At 35.7% G+C, this 27,317-nt stretch overlaps 1 protein-coding gene across 4 annotated transcripts in view; it reads right to left on the reverse strand.

Annotated features, from left to right (window-relative positions):
- The window catches only part of ST7L (suppression of tumorigenicity 7 like), a 70,034-nt gene continuing 45,952 nt past the window's right edge, over positions 3,236–27,317 (reverse strand). For 3 of the 4 annotated variants that reach the window (XM_018045919.1, XM_005677880.3, XM_005677883.3), the window contains exons 12-15: positions 19,100–19,250; positions 15,616–15,708; positions 9,563–9,702; positions 3,236–7,370 (exon numbers count right to left, since the gene is read on the reverse strand). In XM_018045919.1, coding sequence (XP_017901408.1) covers positions 7,299–7,370; positions 9,563–9,702; positions 15,616–15,708; positions 19,100–19,250 — 456 coding nt within the window. In that variant the 3' untranslated portion in view covers positions 3,236–7,298. Of the gene's footprint in view, positions 7,371–9,562; positions 9,703–14,693; positions 15,332–15,615; positions 15,709–19,099; positions 19,251–27,317 lie in introns of those variants that run through there. The other variant, XM_013962535.2, reaches the window with a different exon arrangement.

Consider the following 27,317-nt stretch of genomic DNA (forward strand, 5'->3'; position numbering starts at 1 on the left):
ATGGCAGAAAGCAAAGAAGAACTAAAGAGCCTCTTGATGAAAGTTAAAGAAGAGAGTGAAAAAGTTGGCTTAAAGCTCTACATTCAGAAAAGTAAGATCTTGGCATCTGGTCCCATCATTTCATGGCAAATAGATGAGGAAACAGTGTCAGACTTTATTTTGGGGGGCTCCAAAATCACTGCAGATGGTGACTGCAGCCATGAAATTAAAAGACGCTCATTCCTTGGAAGAAAAGTTATGACCAACCTGGACAGCATATTAAAAAGCAGAGACATTACTTTGCAAACAAAAGTCCATCAAACTAGACAAAGGTCTAGTCAAAGCTATGGTTTTTCCAGTAATCATGTATGGATGTGAGAGTTGGACTATAAAGAAAGCTGAGCGCCAAAGAATTGATGCTTTTGAACTGTGGTGTTGGAGAAGACTCTTGAGAGTCCCTTGGACTGCAAGGAGATCCAACCAGTCCATCCTAAAGGAAATCAGTCCTGAATATTCAATGGAAGGGCTGATGTTGAAGCTGAAACTCCAATACTTTGGCCACCTGATGTGAAGAACTGACTCATTTGAAAAAACCCTGATGCTGGGAAAGATTGAAGGCAGGAAGAGAAGGGAACAACAGAGGTTTAGATGGTTGGATGACATCACTGACTCAATGGACATGAGTTTGAGTAAACACTGGGAGTCGGTGATGGACAGGGAGGCCTATCGTGCTGCAGTCCATAGGGTCGCAAAGAGTCGGAAACAACCGAACAACTGAACTGAACTGATAATAGGCTTAATCTTACTTGCAGCCACTATATATGAATCTGAGGGGTGACATTTCTTATTTCAATCTTGAGTTGTGGAGCACTTCATTTTTTAATAAATTCTAAACCTGGCGTGCTGCGATTCATGGGGTTGCAAAGAGTCGGACACGACTGAGCGACTGAACTGAACTGAAACTGTTTAAATGAACATAATGAATACCACAGTTTACAAAAACATGAACTTCATCAGTTGGGTGTAATGACGAAAGTCTTTCATGTCTGATATTTGAAAAATAATAAAATAGAGAGACCTCTTTCTATTTACTCTTGTTTGACTGAAAGGAATCCTAACCAAATAAATTCTTCTAAAAGGAAAAAGCCTCTATCAGTCTAGATTGACTTTTTGGGTCACTAAACCTTATGTGAGGCATGTGAAAATATTAATAACTCATCAGTCACTTCCAGCCAAATGAATGAACCTGCAAGGATAAACTGATTTACTTATGCAGCAGAAGCCTCTGTCTTATACGTCTCTTGCCTACCTCAAACCCCTACCACTAGACTATGAGTTACTTGTGAACATGGGTTGCATTTTATATTTCAAAAAGGTATCCAATAAATATCTGCTCATTGAATGAATGAACAAATTTATTATTAGTAACATCTTAGTACAATGAATTCAACATTGAAAACTTATGGTATGTTACAGGATAATCATTACCATATTATAGTATGTTAAAGAGCAATAGTTAACATATTTTTACATGCTGAGACTCTTTAAAAACTAAACTTTGAAAACAAATTAAGATAAGCTCTATTGGAATCTTTTCATCCAACAAGCCAATACTGAAAGAAGAATCTTTTCAGGGTATCCAGGACACTGAACTGCATGTTCTAGTGCCATTTTTTGTTTTTTTTTGTGTCAGTACTACAAAGCTAAAATACACCAAGAGTAAATTATTAAGAAAAATCTACGCAGCTAGAGCTTTGTTGAATTAGAATTCCTGGGCTCCCAATAAGGGCTAAATCCCAAAGGGATCAGAGTCAAGTAAATAAAAAATCCATCTGAATTTTATCAGAGGGCAAAGTTTCAACTTTGGATACCCCAGCAACCAAGGATGAATTATGTATAAGATTAGTAAAGTGCCTTCATCCACGCCCCAGCCAGAGAACATTCTTCTATCTCACTGTGACTGAAGGAAAAGCAGCAGTGCATTCGCCTGCCAAAAATAGTTGTGGCTATACTCTAGATAGAAGTTTAACAACACTGAGGGATTAAAATTTAATAGTAGAGCTGCTGCTACCTGGGAGTAAAAGCTTGAACTCTGGCATCGGAAAGAAATAGGGACTTTAGCATGCTGAACAGATGAAAACAAGAGCTGGCAAGTGCCTAACAAAGACTATAAGAGTATGTTCCCTTCTTAAATTCTTCCCCAAACTGCTTCTTTCTCTGCATATCCTATTTATAATATGCAAGAGTGCTCAATGGGAATATAGCCCTTTTCTACACTTTGAATAGTACATATACATTTCATTTCCATAATGCTTGAAATTACAGGATGAAGTTAAAGGGTGATTATGTGGTCTGAATTCTCTGAATATCAGTTCTCTTAGTTTTGTTGAACATCACCTGAAGCCCAAATAATTTCTTTTCTTGAAGCTGGCAGTCGAGACAGACATAAGGCAATCTTAATATTAATTAGAGAACTAACAAAGATTATTTTTTCCTCAAATTCAGACAGAATACCATTAATAGCTAATCTTTCACTGAGGCCTTATCAGCATTAAGGAACACATTGAAGTTTCCAATGTATTGTTACAACTGCTAGAAGTACATCTATTACGTAAAAATCTCACTTTAGAAAAACAAAACAAAAAAGCCCCATGAGTTATGTTATTTTAGACCAAAAGTTTATTCTGTTCAATTAAACTTCCCCTCACAATCCTTGACAAACTTCACCTTTGATTTTGAAAACAGATTGATGCTGGAACATAAGATACAGCTTTTAGTTTATATTAAGCAATGAAATTAAAAGACGCTTACTCCTTGGAAGGAAAGTTATGACCAACCTAGACAGCATATTAAACAGCAGAGACATTACTTTGCCAACAAAAGTCTGTCTAGTCAAGGCTATGGTTTTTCCAGTGGTCATGTATGGACGTGAGAGTTGGACTATAAAGAAAGCTGAGCGCCGAAGAATTGATGCTTTTGAACTGTGGTGTTGGAGAAGACTCTTGGACTGCAAGGAGGTCCAACTAGTCCATCCTAAAGGATCTATCCTAAAGGAGATCAGTCCTGGGTGTTCATTGGAAGGACTGATGTTGAGGCTGAAACTCCAATACTTTGGCCACCTGATGCGAAGAGCTGACTCACTGGAAAAGACCCTGATGCTGGGAAAGATTGAGAGCAGGAGGAGAAGGGGACGACAGAGGATGAGATGGTTGGATAGCATCATGGTTGACTTGATGGACAGGGGTTTGAGTGGACAAGGAGGCCTGGTGTCCTGCGGTTCATGGGGTCGCAAAGAGTTGGACATGACTGAGCGACTGAACTGAACTGAACTGAAGCTTTTCTTTTTCTTTTGTTTACTGTTTCAAAGAGTTAATTAAATTCCCTCTGAATCACTACAAATGAGTGCCTACTGTTTATTCAGTATTACTGCACATTTTAGTCAATTAGAAAGGATGAAGTTCTTTTTACGGTTGTATGAGTATGTGATATAAATGATCAGTGTACTTTAAGTGATTTACTAACCAGAACAGGAATGAAATTAAAGTGAACCAGTTTAAAGACAAAAAAGCAAATGGGCATTCTTTATTTTAAAAGAGCAGACTTCATTAAATAGGCTTAAACAATGAAGAACATTTCCAGGTAGTTTATTTGTCTACTTAGATCTTTTCAGTAAGCACTTCTGCAATCTAAGGGCCCTTTCTACTTTCTGACAATCCACACTGGCCTCTTTATTTAAAACTCTTCTCCAAATTCATCTCCTATAGGAAACAGTAAGACCACTTTACTGTCATCACTCTGTCAGTCTACAATTCCTTCAGGATTACTGTATTTGGTTTGAAATTTATTCTTCTGTACTTGTTCTGGTATAAGTTGAGAGGTGACATATTTTTGAAACCAAATATATATGTGACTAAAGGACTATCTGTTGTGTGATTTCAAGGAACTCTTAACTTGACTGGCTCAAACTTCCTCATCTATTACATTGGAAGATCACAATCTGTCCTCCAATGTCTCTGGTAAGAACTAATGAGTGTAAGTATAAACTTTTAAAGAAGAAAACTAATGAAGTCCACATTACTCCTTGTTTAGAATTATAATAAATTAATTAGTTGTACTAATTTAGTTCTTTTGAGCATTAAAAATTTGATTGGTGGGGGAAGGAGCAAAATTCCATTCAAGAAAAAAGCTAAAATAACTATTCCTCAAGATTTTAATTTTCCTCTGTACCCCATTATTCTTTCCATTTAGAGGACTATGCTAGGTCTGCAAAAACCTTTTCTAAAACAAAAATCAGCAGGTTTCCTAATATGAATTCTAATACCACTAGTGTTACAAATTTGGAATGAGTGATTTACATCAATATCCGGGTACAACTCTTCTACGTGCTATGCAGTCCATTTGCCTCAAGTGCTGATGAATAATAATAAATATATTCACAGCAGTTAGTGATAGAGTAACTTAGACTTTGGCACTGAGGCTTTCACTTTGAGGGGGGCGAAGATGATTAAATATTCTGCCGAATGAATTCAGGGAGAGCTTTTATGAATTTCATATTTGTTAAGCACGTGTTATTAGGGAAAGAGGGTGCTTTCCACAAACTTCAAAACTGAATTAAATCCTGGGGAAAGGATACAGACATGTGTTAAAAAGTACATTGCCCTAGCTTTTATTCTTTCTCTTTCGTCTTTGAAGAGTTCAGTACTTAGAACATTTGGATGAAGAAGAACATTAGCAATTCCATAAATTTCTCATTCTGGTTCTTTTTGAAGGAGAACAATGAGGATGAAGTATGAGAAATTACCCTTATAAAAAGCGGAGAACAACTTTTCTCTTGCTACAAATATCCCAGTTTATTAAGAGAAAATCAAAATTGGAATATGCCAGACTGCCCAAATAGACTTTAGCGGCACTAACAATGGAACAAAAGTGTAAACATTTAAAATTTTTGACCTATTACAATAGATTCATTTTATTATCAGGATATTCTCTGGGAAATACCTCAGATATATTACTGTGGAAACAGCATGTTATAGAAGAGTATTTTCCCAGAATTTATGCTTAGTTACAATTCAAGATGTTTTTAAAACTGTATTAGTTCTTGAAAATAATTCATTTTCAAAGTGAAGAAACATTTTAATTTCAGTTTAATTTCTGGATGGGGTCCTAGGTATTTAGAATGCAACTCTCTTAGGGTTTTAGTAAAGTCAGATGAAGAATACAAAAAGCCCTTCACCTGTAGACAGATTTCGTGTCACTGGTTGTGACAACAGTAAATTAGGAACCTTTAAACTGATGTATATCAATACATGGTTATAATTGTCTATCAACTCTCCCAGTTACAAAGACAATCTTTGTCCTGGAAAAAATTATAATAATCGACAAACCTTCTCAAAAGTTCTCGTCACTATTCAGTAAAAGACACTTGGCATTTATATCTGCTTATTACTTTTTAAAATGTAATTTAGGGACAGAAATGTTAATTATTTGGGGGAAGGGACTGAAGAAATCCCAGTGAGACATTCTGTAGAGAGGTCTTTTGTTAGTGTAACATCTGACCTTCTATATCTTTGGAAATCATGCAACTTGGCTAATGTAGTCCTTAAAGAATTAATCAAGCAGATTGTTAGGCCCTAGTTACAGTGAAGCCAGCCAATTATGAGTTGCTCAGAAATTCATCACTGGCATGTCCAACCACATTTTCCCACATAAAGATTAGTAGAAATATGTGGAAACGGGGCCCATTCCCACCCTAGCACAGCTACAATATGTGTTCAGTGAAACAAATTTTAACCAAGTTTTGCCTTAGTGAAACAAATAATTTGTCTGGAAATCTTTTTAATTTCTGTCTTTACCCATAACATCTTATCTGCCAACACTGCAAATGCTGCCCCATTTAGTTAAAACCCAACTAGGGATTTTTATATTCAAACACAAAAGCACATGCCATAAGCCTGAATTTATCTGTAAGTTAATGAAATTTCCAAACACCATCTTCAGTCTTTTCACTGTTGTAATAACGCCCTCCCAAGGCTTACTAAGAAGAAAGCTTTTCTTGCAAGAGAGGAATGAAAGGAGTCAGAGTAGATGAAGATTGGTTCTCTAGGGAGAGGGCAGTGCTGCTCTTAAATAAAGAAGCGCCTTTCAGATAAGCAGAATCAGATTCCAGTTCATTGGTTTGCTGGCTACCCTTACTTTGAACTCTCATATTTAACCCAGCAGGCTTCAAAGCAGGTGAGAAAATGACCTACCACTTAAAAGCAATTTTTCCTTTTTCAGGAATTCTGGCCTTAAGAGACTATCAGCTCTGATATCAGCACATTCCACATCTCCAGGGATTTATGCAATTTTTTTTTCCATTGCTCTATGTCTACTGTCAGGCTGTTTTCATCTCAGCCAGGAGAAAAATCAGGAGAAAGAGACCTAATGTGCTGAAGATGAAATCTTTTTCCATATCTTTATATCATGCAAAAGAAGGGGTACTAAAACACTAACCATTCTAGTTCATTCCATTTATCTAAATCTGATGTTCAGTGAGGATCACGACAAATTACTAATCCCTAGTGCCTTGCTTCATGAAAAAGCAATTTTTGTAACAAATGCATTTTAACAAATTCAGACTGAATTTACTCTAGCATGAGAAATAATACAAGAGGTTATTAGATGAAGAAGAGACAATGGCAACAATGGAAGGAACTAGGAAATTTTCTTAAACCGCTTTGCCTTAGAAGAATAAATATGTTTCAAAGATTCTTCACTGATTTCTATATTTCATTGATACTGTAGTTGGCTATCAAATATCTGACTTAACTAAAAATTTTTAACACATGCAGTTTGCAACTTACCAATGGGTTCTGCTCCATAAGGCAATTTGCTAGTGCCTAGAATTTGAAACATTTCTTCACTTTCTGGTGCACATAATGTACCAGAAGTATAGTACTAAAAGTATTGTTTAAATGATACCTAACAGCCATTTCTACTACTATTTCTATGGAAAAATGCATTTTTGGTTTATTAGTAGGACATAGCTCTTCCAAACATGAAGGGGGTAGGGTTTCTCACTACAGCTGCACTTCCGTGATGATGATGACAATGACGATGACAGCAACAGCTAACACCTACATTTTACTGTGGGCAGACACAGTTCTAAATTCTTGATAAACTTTAAACTCATTTAGCCCTCACAAAAATCCAAGAGGTAGTACTATTCTCATTTTACAACTGGGGGGTGGGGAAGGTTAAGCAACTTACCCAAGGTTGCACAGCCAATAAGTATCACAGCTGAAATCCAAAGCAAAACAGTCTGGCTCCAGAGCCTCTGCTCATAACGACTCTACAATCTTGTCCCTTCTCCACTTTGATAAGGTGGCACCATCCAGGAATTCTAAATTCCTCTATTGGGGGTAGAGTAGAGCAAGGGCTTCTTAAGCTTTAAATGTATATAGAATCCTCTGAGGATCTTGCTTCTAACAAGGTCCTGGGTGATGGTAATGCTCCTGAGGCAGAGACCACACAATATTAAGTGGTAAAAAGAATGTGAACCTCTAGTTCTCTTGCTGTCTGTCTACTAGGGTAATTGTTTATTGAGTTTATAAACTGGAGTCTGCCTATATTTTCATTTCCCATTAATTCTTAAATGGAAACAGCCCTTGGAACTGCTACATACCGTATATTGATCTGCAGGTACTTTGAGTAAATACTTAACTTTTAGGAATTTAAACTGTACATGTAAAGGCCATGGGGATACAATCTAGCTGTAGTTGCTGTCAGGCACATTTTAAACACTACATACCAGCAACACATACCAAAAGATAGTAAACAAATGTCTGTTTATTGTTCATCAACTAGAATCACAGTAAATTAATAACTTTTGATCTAAAAAAGAAGATTCAACTTTCAAATGGATAATTATTTATTCTCAGACACTGCTAGGAGCTTGTGTTATGTAATCCTAAAGGTGCATCAGAGATCTCTTAGGTAAAGGCAGACACTATATACTAACACTGATGGGTACAGCAGACAGTGAGTACACTCCACATTAATTTTAGCGAGTACTTCATGGAAGGACACTGCTAACAATTACTATATCTCTACTCCAGATTCTAGATCTCCCTCCTCTCTCTATTTTACCTCCTTCCCAATGCCCTGAGAGACCATCTCTCCCACTGCTTTTCTATGATCTCAAATACACAGCTGCATATTTTTTTCTGCTTGTTAAATGGACGGGATTCTCTGTTTAGTCCATTTTTTTCCATGCCAGATTACACAGTGAGGTCATTTCAGTTTGAGACACACACACTCGCCAATCAGCACCACTGCAAGCAACAGAGTTATGGTGTGATCAGTAAGCTTTCTTTTTATACTAAAAGGAAGTAGAAGAGTCAGTTTCCAACCCAAATATCTATACTCCCTGAACAACAGTAAAAAGTCATCCTTCTTGAAGCCTGACCCAGAATCAACTGTAGTCTCAAACTCTTAGGCCTACAGCCAGTGGCAACTTAACACATTATAATAGTTGACCTGAAGGGAAAAAGAGAAACCAGTGCTCTCACTACTGGTGCCAGAAGAAAACCAGCTAATCTTTAAGGCACAAAATAAACTATTCTTAAGGCAGGAAAAGAAACTGTGAGGACACAGGGAGTTATAATGGAGGCACATAGAGAAAAATATAGAAACTGCATTACTATAGGCTAATATTTCTATGGTTCTCAGTGCTTTTCTATTTGGGTAGTACAATGAATTAACATTTTATTTTTGGGTTTGAACTCATTACTTGGTAAAAATGCAAAGATGTACAAGACATGTCTTTTTTATTAGGCTTAGAGACTTAAAGGGACTTCTCTTTGGTGATTTTGCTTTCAGTCAGTGACATTAATTAATAAGTTTATGTAGAAAAGTTAATAATCACAGGATATACTCTCTTTAAAATCAGTCCTCAAGTACTTTCTGGGCCTGGGTCTGGAAATAGGGAAGCAATTCAAAGCTAAAGGGTAAAAATGAAAATAAAGGTCTATAGATGGTTTTACATCCAAGGTTGGGAAGATCAGTAAGAATATGCACATATAATAACAAGGAGGACTTCTGAGTGAAGGGGTACATTCTGAACCCAGGACAAATGTCTCAACTGTCCTATCTTACCTACTTATTCCCTAGCCTAGCTGCACTCTTGAATATAACATTCAGCAAATCCTTAGAACTAATGATTTCATTTAAATGGAAAAACCAAAAGGCTTTTGTACAAAACAAGGAATTTTTTTTTAAATGCCAAAGAAAATGCATTTAAAAGGGCTGGATTATTCTTTAACTAGTAACAAGGGTTAAGTTTACCACCAAAAGTGATCTACAAAGACCAGCTTTATAATTTATGACACTGTATTTTCAAAACTTCTAAGCAACAAAAATATAGCTCAAATCACCAAAAACTTATGTTTGACATATTTATGGCAGCAACTTTACAAATCAATTCCTGTAATTTACTTTATAACAAATATCTTCCACTGTTCAACTGGTTTAGCACAAACAGATCAGAGATGGTTTCTTGTGTGTTTTATAAATATTCTACACAAGTCCTTGAGATCATACTTACAGCTTTAGCAAAAACACCCATGATTTCAGGAAACTGGTGTGTAAGAAAAGCTATCATTGCTGTAGAAGAACATAGTCCTGCTGTGAAATGGATGAAAAAAGGAATCTCCTTCTTTGGGTAAACAGAAACATGATGAAACGCTGGAAGATAGAAAAGATGGAAATGGATTTTATTTCAGAATATAGTGTAAGCCAGTTTTTATATTTTCACGTGAAATCCATTTCTAAAAACTAAAAAGGAAAAATTAAAAGAAAAAACACAAGAAGTCTCTGGTCAAGCAAGGTAAAAAGAAGTTATCCATTATTTATAGCATCAAGAGCACATAGATGACTATTGGGAACTGGGAAAAGGATGGCACTGTGGGAAAGAGCAGTAATTGTAGTCATGCTGAGGTGGTTTTGAAAAAGAACTTTGTCACTTATAGGCTGTGTGATCTTGAATAAGTTGCTAAACCCTTTAGCAGTTGCCATGGAGTTGTTATGATGAACAGTGTAAGCACTTTATGAAGGTGTTGTTTTAATTTTTGATCTTTGGGAGCTGAGACATGAGTACAGAGATCAAGAAATAGACGTGTGGTTGGAGATTTCCTAGAACAATCAGTTAATAATTTTACCTACTTATTAATAAGTGTCCTACATGTGGCATTTCATTGAGCACTGTAAAAATCTAACCAGAACATCAAAGTCCTAGATTCTGAACATAAATGGAGTCTATTGTCTTATTTTTACATTTACACATTTACAAAGGTTATTATTTTTCTAGTGATTAGATATTTAATTACCAATAGTATTCAAGTATTTTTATCTTATTTGAAATGTGAAAATACTTGAATAACAATGATGGCCAGAGCCTATTACAATGATTGGTACACAGTAGGTGCTCAATAAACGTCTGTTAAACTGAGAGCTATTCTGGGACTTCAGTTGGCTGCTCACAGGGTTGGACACAGACCTAGGAATTCCTGATGTAATATCCTGCATAAGTAAGGAATGACTAATTCAGTGTTGAATCAAGGTCGACTATAAATTTAACGTTTTAAAACATAATGATTCACAGAGAAGATTACACCTAAGTTTCCTTCAGTAGCCAGGTTATTTTTTATGTATTATATACTATCTTCAGAAAGTACATATCAAAAAGCAAACTCATTAAAAATGCAGAAAATTTCCAGAGCCTTGTGTCATGTTTAAAGTAAAAGCACACCAAATCTGAAATTTTTTTAAGTTAGAAGCATTAGAAGCTGTGAACAACACTGTGCTTTCAGTACCCCCAAAAAATCAGTCCCCTTTGCTCTGTCCTTCAGCCATGAGAGGCCAACTTCTTCTAGCAAATCAAAAGATAAAAACCATGGTATTTGCAAAGATAGGGAACAAATACTTACACATGCCAGTGTTACTATAGTTGCTTTTGCGTAAGACAGCAAAATTAATAATATTAACTAAACTACAGCATTTTGTGGCTTACAAAGTGCTTTTATTTATATTATTTTTTTAATAATCCTAGGAGATAGATAGTATTATTCCTACTTTATGAGGTAGAAAACTGTATAGCTTTAATAAGATAATTTTCTAAAATATGAAATTTTTATACTATAGGAGAGATTCAATTGTTTCTTTTTGGATTGCTTTCTGTAGATTCATTTGTCAGTCAATGTTTGGCTAATACATCAAAATAATGGATGACTAGTACAGAAACACTCCCTTAGAAGTAAAGTTCAAATTTCATCACTGACTTGTAGAGAAAAATTTATCAGGAGGCATAAAAGACAACTAAACAGCTATGTGAACTAAGGGAATAGTTCAAGTCTGAACTTATGAGGTTCATAAGCAAATTCCAGAATGCCTTAAGCCATATCAAGGTTGAAGGAGAATTGAAAGCAAAAAACCTTAAGTACTCTTGGGTATTAAAGCTCCACATTAATAAAAATTTGTTCATTTTTATCATAAAGACAGAAAAAATACTCTAAGAATATACAATATAATCAAACTAACCCCCCCAGAACATCCCTCCTCTCACAGCTCCTAGAATTTGCAAATGAGTAAACCCCTAGAAATAACAAAGTCCTGCCATTACACAAACTCTCTGTCTTATAGCCTGTGGCTCTGACAATACAAAATAATGACTTGATGATTTTATTCACACTGCAATGAAAGCTTGCTTTATATTATCAGGCAACTTCTGTAATGATTTGGGGGGCATTATTTTAGGTTAAATGTATTAGCCTAATGTAATACACTCTTGCATATTGATGTTCCACAATTAAAGATTCATTCCTCTGCCTCAAATATCCTTGTTCCCATTAAAATAGAAAAACACCACCTACTACCACCACCCTCTCCTGAGGAAGGAAAATATTTCTAACACTAATGACCTTCTAATTGCCAAAGTCAATGGATTCTTCTCAGTAATTACCTTACTTAATACTGTGGATACTCCTCCTCACTTGGAATTTCTTTTCTCCTTTTAGTTTCTAGGATATCTAGTTCTGGTTCTTGTCCTGTCTCAGACCACTCCTTCACTGAATCTTCTGACTCCTTATCGGCAACCCATTCCTTAGAAATTTTCACCATGGTTCACCCTTAATTTACATCTCACACCCTATACAGTTTCCCTTAGTGATCTCATTCACTCCCAGAAAATAACGACCCCTAAGTCAGTTTTGTGATGTAGAGGGAAAGAGAGATTTTGGTAATTTTGTTTACACGACCTGATCCTGTTACTAGGCCTAGGCCGTAGAAGATTGGACTAGGGATGAACACCTGGGTAAATCTGATGTACTCTCCCAGAAGTTTTAGAAGCAGGATTGAGATATTCTTCATTCTCTATTATCCTCCTGAATTGATGACATGTAAATTCAGAGCTGCACCGGAGAATCAAGCCTGGCTACATGTGTCTAAGAAAGGGAGAGCCAAACTGCAAAGAGAAAGATAAAAATGAAGCAGATACACTGAGAGAAGCAGAAATGAAAGTTCATACAAAGAAAAGATGGAGTTGGGGAATGAAAAAGGAAAGTAAGAATAGGAGAGACTGAAAAAGGCAGTCAGAGACAGAGATACACAGAGAACTGACTCCTGATAGAAATCCTGATAGCCTTCTGGTTCTGGTCTCTTCCAAGGTGCAACTATAATTGTTGCCTTTGTGTTTTTTGAGATAACTCAGGCTTCTTCCAACAAATTCTCTTTATTTTTAAGCTAACATGAAGTGGCTCTCTTATACCCAAAGAGTGCTTACAACATTTACTACTTATAAAACATATATTTAATAATATACATATTATATAACTTACAAAGATATCTTAACCCCATGTATGTAGAGATATAAAATATAAAGGCTATGTATGCATATGTTAAAGATTACATAATGAAATATTTAAACATATAACACACACATGGATGTGTATATATGGTTGACATGTCACATATGCAACATACTCAAAAATTAAAATTGTGGGAGAAAAATATGAGCATACTCAACTTCCATAAGCTCTCCTAAGTTTTTATCTATCTGTTTGAACTTTTCAGCTCTTAAGTCTGATGGCTGTAAAACTGCAACTTTCCTTCCTAGACTTTAGTTCTAATGGACCGAGAATTGTAAAAACTGTGGTACAGATTTATATTATAAGAGGAAACTAGTGTTTATAACTGTTAGCATCCTTACGTATCAGTTAAATCACAGAAAGGATCAGTTCAATTCAGTTCAGTCACTCAGTTGTGTCCAACTCTTTGTGACCCCATGAATCGCAGCACACCAGGCCTCCCTGTCCATCACCATCTCCTGGAGTTCACTCAGATTCACGTCCATTGAGTCAGTGATGCCATCCAGCCATCTCATCCTCGGTCGTCCCCTTCTCCTCCTGCCCCCAATCCCTCCCAGCATCAAAGTCTTTTCTAATGAGTCAACTCTTTGCATGAGGTGGCCAAACTACTGGAATTTCAGCTTTAGCATCATTCCTTCCAAACAGCACCCAGGGCTGATCTCCTTCAGAATGGACTGGTTGGATCTCCTTGCAGTCCAAGGGACCCTCAAGAGTCTTCTCCAACACCACAGTTCAAAAGCATCAATTCTTCGGCGCTCAGCCTTCTTCACAGTCCAACTCTCACATCCATACATGACCAATGGAAAAACCATAGCCTTGACTAGTCGGACCTTAGCCGGCAAAGTAACGTCTCTGCTTTTGAATATCTAGGTTGGTCATAACTTTTCTTCCAAGGAATAAGCGTCTTTTAATTTCATGGCTGCAGTCAGCATCTGCAGTGATTTTGGAGCCCCCCAAAATAAAGTCTGACACTGTTTCTACTGTTTCCCCATCTATTTCCCATGAAGTGATGGGACCAGATACCATGAATGTTGAGCTTGAAGCCAACTTTTTCACTCTCCACTTTCACTTTCATCAAGAGGCTTTTTAGCTCCTCTTCACTTTTCTGCCATAAGGGTAGTGTCATCTATATCTGAGGTTATTGATATTTCTCCCGGCAGTCTTGATTCCAGCTTGTGCTTCTTCCAGCCCAGCGTTTCTCATGATGTACTCTGCAACAAATTTACCAGCTCATACAGAAAAAGAGTGAGTGGATGATAAGGCAGCTGAGACAAAAAGCACAGACTATTCTTTTGAAAGTTTAGCTTCCTAAAAGCAGGAACTAGACAAAAACACTTTCCGCAATCATATCCCTTATGTATTTCTTGTTCTCCTCTTGACTCTTTGATCATATTTTTTTTTTTTTTAATATATTGAGAAGTACAGTCCCTCCGATTTCACTCTACTTTGTAAAGCTTATTTTGACTGTTCTGGGTCCTTTAACATGCCATATACATTTTGGGATCAGCTTATCAATTTGTAAGAACTGTATTGAATTAATAGATCAATTAGAAGAGAATTGTCATAAAAATAATATTGGGGCTTCCAATTCATAAACATGGACTATCTCTCTATTTAATTTTCTTTAATTCTTCTAAGCAGTATTTAGTGGATTTTAAAAATTTCACATTTCTTTTAATTTATTCCTAAATTGTTTGTTCTTTTTGATGCTACTCTCATTGGGTCTGTTTTCTAGTTTTCATTTGGATTATTCATTGCTGGTATATAAATATATGACTGAGTTATATATACATATACACACACACACACATATATCAATATTATATCCTGCAACCTTGCTAAACTAGTTTATTAGTTGTAATAGTATTTTTATGGAATTCATGAAGATTATGTCATCTGTGAATAAAAACAGTTTTACTTCTTTCTTTAGAACATGAATGCCTTTTATTTCTTTTTCGTGCTTGATGGCATTAACTAGAACCTTTACTACAATGCTGAAGAGAAAAGAGCAGACATCCTTGTCTTGTTCCTGATCTTAGGGGGAAAGCATTCAATCTTTCATCATTAAGTAGGATGTTAGCTGTGGGTTTTTCATAGAGGCTCTTTATCAGGTTGAGGAAGCTCCCTTTTATTCCCAGTTTGTTCAGAATTCTCATCATCAATGGGTATAGGATTTTTGTCAAATGCTATTCTCCATCTATCGTCCTTTATTCTATTACATTTTCAGATGTTAAAGCAACCTCACATTTGTGAGGTAAATCCCAATTGGCCATGGAGCATAATCCTTTTTACATGTTGTTGGATTCAGTTTGCTAACATTTTGTTGAAGACATTTGTGTCTATGTTCATGAGAGATATTGTTCTATAGCTTTCTTGTAATGTTTTGTCTGACTGTGTTGTCAGGGTAATATTGGTCTCACAGAATGAGCTGAAGAGTGCTCCTTCTTCATTTTCTGAAAAGAGTTTGTGAAGGATTGGTATTATTTTTTCTTTAAGATGAGTGCTTATAAGAAAAGAAAAACAAAAACTTTCATCTATGTGTCCTTCATTGCACCAAGTACAAGGTTTTACCACAAAAATATAAACTAAATTATGCAACTATATCCAAGAACTGGTTAAAATAGTATTTCAACAGTATCCTGAACTTCAACCAGAGGTACTTTTAAAATGGGAGAATACTATGAAAAATAATCTCACAACTAATTTTAAGTTTAGAAAAACTTGAATATTTACTTACGAGGTAAGAGCTCTCTATCAGCAGTCTCTGTGCAGCTGGGATAAGGATAAAATAGATGGCCTTTCTCTAATGGATATGGAATCATTCTAAAAGCTGAGGGAAAAAAATATACATTTGTTGACATGCAATTCAATCTCACTTTCATCATCTACTATAATCAAAGCTATTTTGGAGATGTATTTTTATTTAAATGTCTCACAGCATTTTTAAAATTTATTAAAAAAAAATATTTGTTCAGTTGTACCCAGTCTTAGTTGCAGCATACGGGATCTTCAATCTTCAAGGCAGCATGGGGGATCTTTTTTCTTTTTTTGCAGCATGTGGAATCTAGTTCCTGGACTACAGGTGGAACCTGGGCCCCTGGCATTGGGAGCATAGAGTCTTAGACACTGGACCACCAGGGAAGTCCCCCACATAGCATTTTGTTTTCTTTTTTAGAGACACATTTTATAGGAAAGAAACAGAATATGCAGAGGAACAAATAAGAAGAATAAAACTTATTTAGACAAAAGTGAATGTTCTAACTGAAACAAAACTAAAGGGAGTAGTGGAAGATAAGACTGGCTGTGTCCTTCTTGCCTCAGTCTCCTCATTACAAACACAAAATATTTAACTCTCCACATGTGAATTCCACTTCTAGGGAAATCACACAACTGTTGTAGTCATAACTTCTGTCAACCTAAGAGTTTTCAATGGATCCTAACTTCATATTTGAGCTGATACCAAAGTTTTCTGTAAGCAGAGCTTAACTTAGATCAGGGATCACCAAAGTACCTAAATTAAGTATCTAAAGGGGTCACCTTTGGTCAGACCTGGACCACTATCTGTTTTTGTAAATAAAATTATATTAGAATATAGCCATGTCTCCTCATTTATATATTATAAAAGGCTGCTTTCATGCTGTAAGAGTTGGGTAATTGTGACAGAGACTATGGCCCACAAAGACTAAATATTTACCAACTAGTCCTTTACAGAAAAAGTTTATGCATCCTTTATCTAGATTATCATCCATTCCTACAGACTTCTTAAAGAAGAAATCTTTATTGATCTACTCAACTATCAAAATTATAAGGTTTTTGTTTTTTCTTTAATGCTTGGATCTATGAACTTTTGTCAAAATACAGATTTTTGTTTTGCTACAATAAAATTCAGTGACTTGTCCAAAGTCACAGAACAAATTAAATCAGTGACACTAGGAGATCATTCATTAAATCACAAAATCAATCATATACTTATGGATAACTTCCTACGTACCAAGCAGGCTAGGCTTTGATGACACGTACAAAGGGATTAAGATAGGCTACATAGTTTTGAGAAACTTGCAAACTATTGGAGAAAAAGCAAAAGAAAATCTAAGTACCCCAAAACATCGAGCTCCTCAGTTTTAGTAGTTCTGCTTTCATTAATCTGTATATTGTCAGTATCAAGCACAGGGCCTAACGCTCAGCAAAAGTTAATACAGAGGTTCCCAAATTTTCTTGATTCAAGGACACATGGTGCCATTCATGTCTCAGTAATTTGCTATGATGCCCCCAGGCTGTAAGAAGTATTTAACAATTCCACTTATTAAGTAGTGGATCTGATCAATTTCAAAAGCTTTTGCTCCAACAGCTTAGCAGCAAGTTAAAAAAAATACACATAAATTAAAGGAAAAAAGTTATTTCATTTTTAAATAACCATCATTTCTCCCTAATGGGATATATGAGCCTGTGGGACACCACATAATTTCTCAAACCTCAAAATCACTTTGGATAATACCATCCTCATTTCCTGTTCCACACTGAGTTTTGTGTGGTACTTCCTTTAATCATAGCAACTAACAAAAACCCAGCTTTGCAAAGCTATGACAACACTGAAAGAAAACAGAGAGTACTGTTTAAACCTTTAACTATCTAGAGCAACAGTTTGAATGGTGTATTGCTGCATTTCTATGAATAATTAAAAATCTCATGGTACTCTTGTGAATTTACTATAATATCCAAAAGTGACTCAGTGCAATGTTTGAGAACTGAGGAGGTTAACAAGTTTTAGTTGTTATTTACAACGTGCACTGAATTTATTTTTGAATTTTCATCTACAGCTAATTTTAAGATGTTACAAATGAGAGATCTGGTAGTTAGTAGAAAATAATCCAATTTTCCAAAGAAATATACAAATGGCTAATTAACACATAAAAATATGTTCAACATTATTATTAGGGAAATGCAAATCAAAATGAGGTACTATTTCATACCCATTAGGGTGCTATTACCAAAAACCAGAAAATAACAAGTATTGGCAAGGATATAAAGAAAGTGAAAGCCCTGTGCATTGCAAGTGGAATGTTAAATGGTTTAGCTGCTATAGAAAATAGTATGGTGGTTCCTCAAAGAATTAAACACAAAATTAAATGATCTAGCAATTCCACTTCTAGGAGCATACCCAAAAGAATTGAAAGCAAGAACCTGAGCAGGTATTTATGTACCCATGTTCACAGCACCATTATCCACAATAGCCAAAAGGCGGAAACAGCCCAAATGTCCACTGATGCATGAATGGATAAACAAAATTTTGTATATACTTACAATGGAATATTATTCATCCTTAAAAAGAATAAAACTCTTACACATACTTCAACAATATGGTAAATGAAAGAAGCCACCTATCAAAGGACAAATGTATGATTTCACTTATATGAGATACCTAGAATAGTCAAACTCATAGAGACAAAAATAGAATGGTTACCAGGGGGCTGGGAAGGAGGAAAGAATGAGGAGTTATATTTCAGTTGGTACACAATTTCAGTTTGGGATGATGAAAAAACTCAGGATGGATGATGGTGATGGTTGCACAACAATGTACATGTATTTCACAGAACTGAGCATTTTAAAGTGTTTAAAATGCTTTTATGTTATATTTATTTTACCACAATTAAAAAATTGGGGAGGGATTTCCCTACTGATTCAGTAGTAGCTAAGACTCAAAGCTCTCAAAGCAGGGGGCATGGGTTCAAGCCCTGGTCAGGGAACTAGATCCTACATGCTACAACTAAGACCTGACACAATCATCAATTTTTGAAAGTAAGTATTTTTTTTTAATTTTTAAAGAATTAAGTTGATTTCAGTAATGAAAAACAAGTTTCATATTGTACACATCTCAAAACCAAAAAAAGTCCAATTTAAAAAATATTAGAGTAGCAAGCCACATTAAAAAATAAATGGATATAAATTTTAATTTTTTTCCCCTATAAATATTTAATTCAAGTGAACATACAGCAGAATACCCAAGCAGTTTTTCATCCTGCTTTTCCTAAATGTGGTTTTAATATAAGCACATTACACATTTCTTCTACCAATAAACCAATGAACACCACAGAGTTCACTTTCAAACCAATCTGAACAATAAATCCTTAAGGAAACCCAGACAATCTCATTAAAAAAAGACTGCCTGTGAATGCAATGAATAGTCAGAAAGATTAGCATTGCATTTGGAAAAGAATACTTACTGCCTTCCCACGTGCACTGTAACAGATTAAGAGCACCTTCTATTCTCTTCCAGTGCTGAAGATGAAAGAAAGCATAGGCAATTGCTTCACTATCACCCCGTTTCAGAATGTGTTCTGGAGGTAAAATGAGACTTTTCATCTCTAGTAAATACTAGAAAAATAACATACACACATAGACACACCACACACACAAAAAGAAAAATTATGTTAAATTCAAACATCCACAAAAGTGTAGATTCAAATTTCATTAAGTTAACTTGATTTAAAAAACAAACATTAAGCTAGTTGAAATGACAAGAAGGTCTTACTGATAACGTGTATAAAATGCTTGTATATATGCAAATCCCAAAGATCAGAATACACCTAAAGGTAAAAATAAGGTAATAAATGACTTATGCGCAACTTTAAATACAAAGTGGAAACTAAGCTGAAGAAATAATATATGAGAAAATTCTTTATTTCTCCAAAAAAGCATAAATGTAAAAAATTATAAAACACAATTTTGGAACAACATGTTGTGGCAATATTTTTTTATTTCTCCTTTACAGTGTGTGTGTGTGTGTGTGTGTGTGTGTCTGTGTGTGTGTGTGTGTCTGTGTGTGTCTGTGTGTGTGTCTGTGTGTGTGTCTGTGTGTGTGTGTGTGTGTCCAACTCTCTGTAATCCCATGGACTACAAGCCCACCAGGCTTCTCTGTCCATCAGATTCTCCAGGCAAGAGGATAAGATACGGGAGTGGGTTGCCCTTTTTTTACAGTGAAGGAATTTAATTGTTAAGAAGTTCAATTCTTAAACATAGTGCAAAGCACTATGCTTGTTAGGGAATGCCAAGACACTATTCTCTGGAGCTTCCTAATGTAATGAGAGAGACAGATTTTGGGGTGGGGCAGGGAGGCCATGCTACATAGCTTCTGGGATCTTTGTTCCCTAACCTGGGATCAAATCTGGCCCCCTTGGCAGTTGAAAGCACAGATTCCCAACCAATGGACCACCAGGGAATTCCCAAGAAAGACAGATTTCTTTAATTAATTATAATCAGACTATGTGCTTTACTATAGGTATAGATACATATAGGAATATGGATAGGAGGTATTACTTTTTAATTTAGCTTTTAGTAACAGCTTTATTGAGATATAATTTATATACTTTGCCATTCACCCATTTAAAGTACACAATTCAATAGTTTTTAGTACATTAACAGATATGTGCAACCATCACCACAATTTCAGAATATTTTTATCACTTCAAAAGGAAACCCAAATGTATATTAGGGTAGCCACTACAGAAAACAGGAGGTTCCTCAAAAAACTAAAAATAGAATTACTATATGATCTGGTAATCCTACTCCTAGGCATATATCTGCAGTAAACTATAATTTGAAAAGATTCATACACCTCAGTGTTCACTGTGGCAACATGTACAAAAACCAGTCTAAATGTCCACTGACAGATGAATGGATAAAGCTGTTGTGTATATATATAAAATATATATATATATATATGTGTATACATATAATGGAATACTACTCAGCCATAAGAAAGAGTGAAATAATGTAGCAACATGGATGGACCTAGAGATGATCATACTTAAGGAACCAAGTTAGAAAGACAAATATCATATGATCTCACTTATATGTGGACCCTAAAATATGGCACAAATGAACTTTTATGAAACAGAAACAGACTCACAGACACAGAGAACAGACTTATGGAAGCCAGGGGAAGGGAGGTGGGAGAGGGATGAATTGGGAGTTTGAGATCAGCAGATGCAAACGATTATAGAGAGAATGGATAAACAACAAAGTTCGATTTAGCACAGGGAAATATATTTAATATCCTGTGATAAATCATAATGGAAAAGAATATGAAGAAGAATGTATATATATGTATAATGAAATCACTTTGCTCCACAGTAGAAATTAACACAACAATGTAAATTAACTAGACGTCAATAAATTTAAAAAGAAAGAAACACCATACTCTTTAGTTATCACCCTCTCCACTCCCAACCTCCCTCAGCTCTAAGCAACCACTAATATACTTTCTGTCTCTAGATTTGCCCATTCCAGATATTTGATACAAACAGAATCATTTAATATATGGTCTTTTCTGACCAGTTTAATTCACTTAGCATATATCCATGTTGTAGCATATATCAGGACACCATTCTTTTTGTGGAATAATATTATACAAAATAATATTCCATTGTATAATATAAATAATATTATAGATATAAATAATATTCCATTATATGGATACACTACATTTGTTTGTCCATTCATCATTTGATGGATATTTGGTTTTCACCTTTTGGCTACTGTGAATAGTACTACAATAAACATTGATGCTGTGAAAGTGTTAATATTTCAGCAAATCTGGAAAACTCAGCAGTGGCCACACGACTGGAAAAGGTCAGTTTTCATTCCAATCCCAAAGAAAGGCAATGCCAAAGAATGCTCAACTACCACACAATTGCATTCCTCTCACACGCGAGTAAAGTAATGCTCAAAATTCTCCAAGCCAGGCTTCAGTGATACGTGAACCGTGAACTTCCAGATGTTCAAGCTGGTTTTAGAAAAGGCAGAGGAACCAGAGATCAAATTGCCAACATCCACTGGATCATCAAAAAAGCAAGAGAGTTCCAGAAAAACGTCTATTTCTGCTTTACTGACTATGCCAAAGGCTTTGACTCTGTAGATCACCACTAACTGTGGAAAATTCTGAAAGAGATGGGAATACCAGACCACCTGACCTGCCTGAGAAACCTGCATGCAGGTCAGGAAGCAACAGTTAGAACTGGAAATGGAACAACCAACAGACTGGTTCCAAATAGGAAAAGGAGTACGTGAAGGCTGTATATTGTCACCCTGCTTATTTAACTCATATGTAGACTACATCATGAGAAACGCTGGGCTGGATAAAGCACAAGCTGGAATTAAGACTCCCGGGAGAAGTATCAATAACCTCAGATATGCAGATGACACCACCCTTATGGCAGAAAGTGAAGAACTAAAGAGCCTCCTGATGAAAGTTAAAGAAGAAAGTGAAAAAGTTGGCTTAAAGCTCAACATTCAGAAAACTAAGATCATGGCATCCAGTCCCATCACTTCATGGGAAGTAGATGGGGAAACAGTGGCTGACTTTATTTTTGGGGACTCCAAAATCACTGCAGTCGTGAAACTAAAAGACACTTAGTCCTTGGAAGGAAAGTTATGACCAACCTAGACAGCATATTAAAAGGCAAGAGACATTACTTTGCCAACAAAGATCCATCTAATCAAGGCTATGGTTTTTCCAGTGATCATATATGGATGTGAGAGTTGGACTGTAAAGAAAGCTGAGCGCTGAATAATTGATGCTTTTGAACTGTGGTGTTGGAGAAGACTCTTGAGAGTCCCTTGGACTGCAAGGTGATCCAACCAGTCCATCCTAAAGGAGATCAGTCCTGGGTGTTCACTCGAAGGACTGATGTTGAAGCTGAAACTCCAATACTTTGGCCACCTGATGCAAAGAGCTGACCCATATGAAAAGACCCTGATGCTGGGAAAGATTGAGGGCAGAAGGAGAAGGGGATGACAGAGGATGAGATGGTTGGATGGCATCACCGACTCTATGGACATGAGTTTGGGTAAACTCCGGGAGTTGGTGAGGGACAGGGAGGCCTGGCATGCTGTGGTTCATGGGGTCGCAAAGGGTCAGACACAACTGAATGACTGAACTAAACTGAACCATGTGTATAGATTTTTATGTGAACAAAGGTTTTCATCTCTCTTGGGTTACTAGGAGTAGAACTGCTATGTCATATGTAATTCTATGTTTAAGCGGTATTAATTATGTTTTAAACCACTGATGGGCTTCCCTGGTGGCTCAGCTGGTAAAGAATCTGCCTGCAATGTGGGAGACTTGGGTTTGATCCCTGGGTTGGGAAGATCCCCTGGAGAAGGGAAAAGCTACCCACTCCAGTATTCTGGCCTGGAGAATTCTATAGATTGTATAGTCCATGAGGTTGCAAAGAGCTGGTCTCAACTGAGCAAATTTCACTTTCGCTTTGCAGAAGTGGTGGAAAGGTGGAAAGTGGACAGCAGATTGAGAGGTGTGGTGAGGAGAAGAATAGGAAGACATATTCATTGTATAGGGCCAACTTGAATTCTTGAGCCTAAAGAGCATAGTACAAGATGCATTTAAGTAAGTGAGCATGCCTGTTAAAGTTATAACCTATCAATTCTTATTTACATATGAAATGAAATTCGATCTTAAACTCTTGAAGAAATGCTTCCCTTAATATTACAATCCATATCAAAAGCAGAATAATCACAGTTATTGTACTAGTCAAATATACTAATTACATAAAGAAAGATGCAAAATTAACTACTTGTGGTGGGGGTCTTCCCAGGTGGCGCTAGTGAGGGTTCAATCCCTGGGTTGGGAAGATCCCCTGGAGAAGGGCATGGCAATCCACTCCAGTATTCTTGCCTGGAGAATCCCATGGGCAGAGGAGCCTAGTGGGCTACAGTCCATAGGATCGCAAAGAACTGGACACAACTGAAACAACTTAGCACACATGCACAGTGGTGGGTTAGTTGCTAAGTCATGTCCAATTCTTACAACCCCACGGACTATAGCCCTCCAGGCTCCCCATCCATAGGATTTTCCGAGCAAGAATACTGGAGTGGGTTGCCATTTCCTTCTCCAGTGGATATTCCCATCCAAGGGATCGAACCCCGCTCTCCTGCAATGCAGGCAGATTCTTTACTGACTGAGCTACCAGGGAAGCCAACTTTTACACCATCTTTATTATTAAAGTAGTCAACTTAAAATCTTTTAAAAATAGTTAGCTAGCTTCTTCTTCCAATGACTGAGACCACAGTACACCTCCTCAGTTATCTACTTCTTCCAAAGACTGAGGCCAGAGTACATCTCCCCTACTAGAACAGGTTTGAAACTACCTTTTTGGGTCTCAATAATTTGGTACCAAATTATGTGTCATATGGTGCAAACCACATTAATGTATATTATAAAACATAAAAAGAGAGACATTCCAAAGGTGTCTTAAAAGATATATCCTTACATTTCAATGAGATAAACAGCATAAATTCAACAGCTGAATTTGTGAAATACTTTGTAAAAGTACTACAAACAGGAAGAATTAGAAAAATAAAAATTAGTAGTGCTTTCAAATTTTAAGACAAATTATTAATACATATGGACTCATGGCATTAATACATATAAAGTAATTTTTCTTTGTTTATGGAATGTGCCTTTCTAACACTTACTGGGCTGAGTGCTCATCTTTAATTACCCTTTATTCCTATAACCCAATAAAGCTGAAATTAAAAAGCAAAAAGGTAAAAGAATAATTACTCTTAGTCTTGATGTCTCTGGCCCTTTCCTCAAAGTGTAAGAATGCAGTCTGCTCATCAATTTATTTTAGTAGATGTCACAAGCTATGAGATTATTTACTAATCCAGTTTGGGGACTTAACATTTCCCATTCAGTTTCTTAAAGGAATGCAGCAGAGGTTGTGTCCTGGTCAAGCAAAGCCCATTTGCTGCCTGGCTGGGTTCTCTACCCTTAGTGCCTTGGACCTATATTCAGGAGGGTAATATTCTTTCTAATCCTCTTTAATCCTTGCCCATTTTTTTTAAAACACAGTAAAAGATCACTCACACCAGGAGGCTGTGGGAAAATGGACTCAAATACCTGACCTCTGACATGACTCCTTATGCTCTTTGCAAGTGCACCGAGAGCTTCTTCAGTAGGAAGCAAAGAAAATGAGGTAATCACAGTCGAATCTCCATCATAAAAAGAATATCTTATTTTCAGAGAGGTTCAATACTTAACCAAGTCCTTTCCATTAGAATTTTGCTTTATTTTACAGATAAAAACATTTCCAATTATTTTCAATCAGTTTTAGAATTCTGAAGCTTTAGACTAATGCCTATCTTTGCTAAGCCACTCAGCAATTATATTAACAATTATTCAGTAAAACTTATAAAAAGTATCAATTTAATGTATATATAAATACTTTTAGCAATTATTAATATATATCTATACTTCTGAGCAATATTCTAAGTGACAATTCAGATAGTAATCAAATAGATATTATTAGAAAATGATACTTTAGGATTTTGTATTAAAAATTTTTATTATTTAATCATGAAAAAATTGTTTCCTTACGCTACCTTATTTTTACTATCATGTCTTACCTACCAGCAAATGTCCTTTACAATTTGACTTTAAAGCAAAGCAATTCTTATCTTTTAGTTTCCAATAGGATACTGAAATAAAATTTCACCCTCAAAATATAAAGAAAATTTTTCAGCTTAAAGAAAATATACTTAAAATAGCCAATGATAGGATTATTACTTATTTTATGTCCTCCACAAAGTACTGCTCAGGAATTTTTGCTACCCAGAAAAAGCTGTAAGTTATTACACAATAGAATCATATCCTTTATATTCTACTTCAGCATCTAGCATACCACACTATCCACCCAAAGCAGGCCTTAAGACAATTATTAACTGACTGGATCTGATATATATATATCAAAAATGTCTTCAAACTCATACCTGTATTTCAGTTTTTACTTAAAGATATTTTCTAACTTTCTGGGCAAACTTAAAACAAAATGAAAATAAATTCAAGACTTTATTTCTGTTTGAAGAATGAAGAATATGAAAGGTTAAAAACTGAGGAGTAATTTGGTTTGGCCGTTTTTTTTTTTTTGCTTATGAAAGGACATACAATACAAAACTGCAAACACTCCAGAGTAACACAGAAAAGAATATATTACAAGATTGGTGATAAAAGAAAATAAAGATAATAATCTGATTTACATTTGTCTGGATTTCTTTTTCTTAAGCATAACATAAAACACTACTTTTCTTAAATATAGTACCAAATTGTTACACAACTCCTTTTTACTTCACAATATGTCTTGTGTATCTTTTTCTGTCTCTATGTAGATCTAACTCATTATTTTAAAATATAGTACACTGTTCCATTAAAAGTTGAGTTCTTTTATAAGTTAAGAAATAAGGTCATGCTGAAATTGTGCTTCTGTCATTAAAAGGCCAAAAGTGACATAATGTAGTAAAATTTACAAAATATCAAATGGCTTAAAAATATGATGGGATCTAAAATTTTATATTCTTTACCTCAGATATAGGTCTTTATAGTAGTGCAAATCTAAATTATAAACATATCTATTTACCAAACGTTTACTGAATGCCCATTATGTCCTAAATAGAATATCAGACATAAAATGATGTTAAGACAAAAAGTCCTGCTTTTTTAAAAAGCTCACAAATAACTAAGGGATAGACATATAAACAGACCAAATTATACATATACACATATATATATATTTAATCATATACATATATGATTAAGGCACTAAACAAACAGAAGAAAGAACATTATCTCTGCTTGGAAAAAGTGGAAAAGACATCTCTATAAAGGAGGCATCAGATGAGCAGGATCTTGAAGAATGAGTAGACACCTGCCAAGTAGAAAAGAGATTAAGCATATATATATAATGGTAGGGAGTCATAATGAGACCTAACTAATCCAGGGAATAGTAGTGCTAGAGGTAAGCCACAAAGCAGAAGTGGCAAGGAGAGAGACTGGAGACAGGTACTGGGTCCAGACTATGAAGGGCTTCTATACACCCAATACTAAGGGGTTGGTCCTTATCCTATAGGCAATACAGAGTAAGCAGAGCTCTTTAGCAGAGTAAGGTTTTCTCTTTAGATTGATAACTCTGGCAATAGCCAGAGTGGAGAGGGATGGATGGCATGGAGACCACTGAGGAATCTGTTTTAACAGACCAAGCAAAAGGAGGGGATATGCAGATAGATGATTCATTTTGCTGTTCAGTAAAAACTAACACAACATTGTAAAGCAGCTGTAATCCAATAAAAGTTAATTTTAAAAATGCAGAGAATGTCTGGCAACAAATACACCAGACAGAAACAGTGGTTACGTGAGAGAAGTAGAACTGAGAGAGGAAAAACAGGGGATTATTTTGCTTTATAGCTTCTACAGAGTATGGATTAAAAAAAAAAAATTCATTACTTTGATAACAATAGTTTTTTAAAAGAACAAGCAGTAAAGGTGCACAATAGGCAGTGACGGTAGGGTTGGAGTATATGACTAGATCTGAAAGACATTTTGAAGGATATGAGTGGGTAATTTGGAAAGGACAGAGTAAAGGTTAATTA

The sequence above is a fragment of the Capra hircus genome, chromosome 3 (assembly GCF_001704415.2).
Source record: "Capra hircus breed San Clemente chromosome 3, ASM170441v1, whole genome shotgun sequence".
NCBI classification, from domain to species: domain Eukaryota; kingdom Metazoa; phylum Chordata; class Mammalia; order Artiodactyla; family Bovidae; genus Capra; species Capra hircus.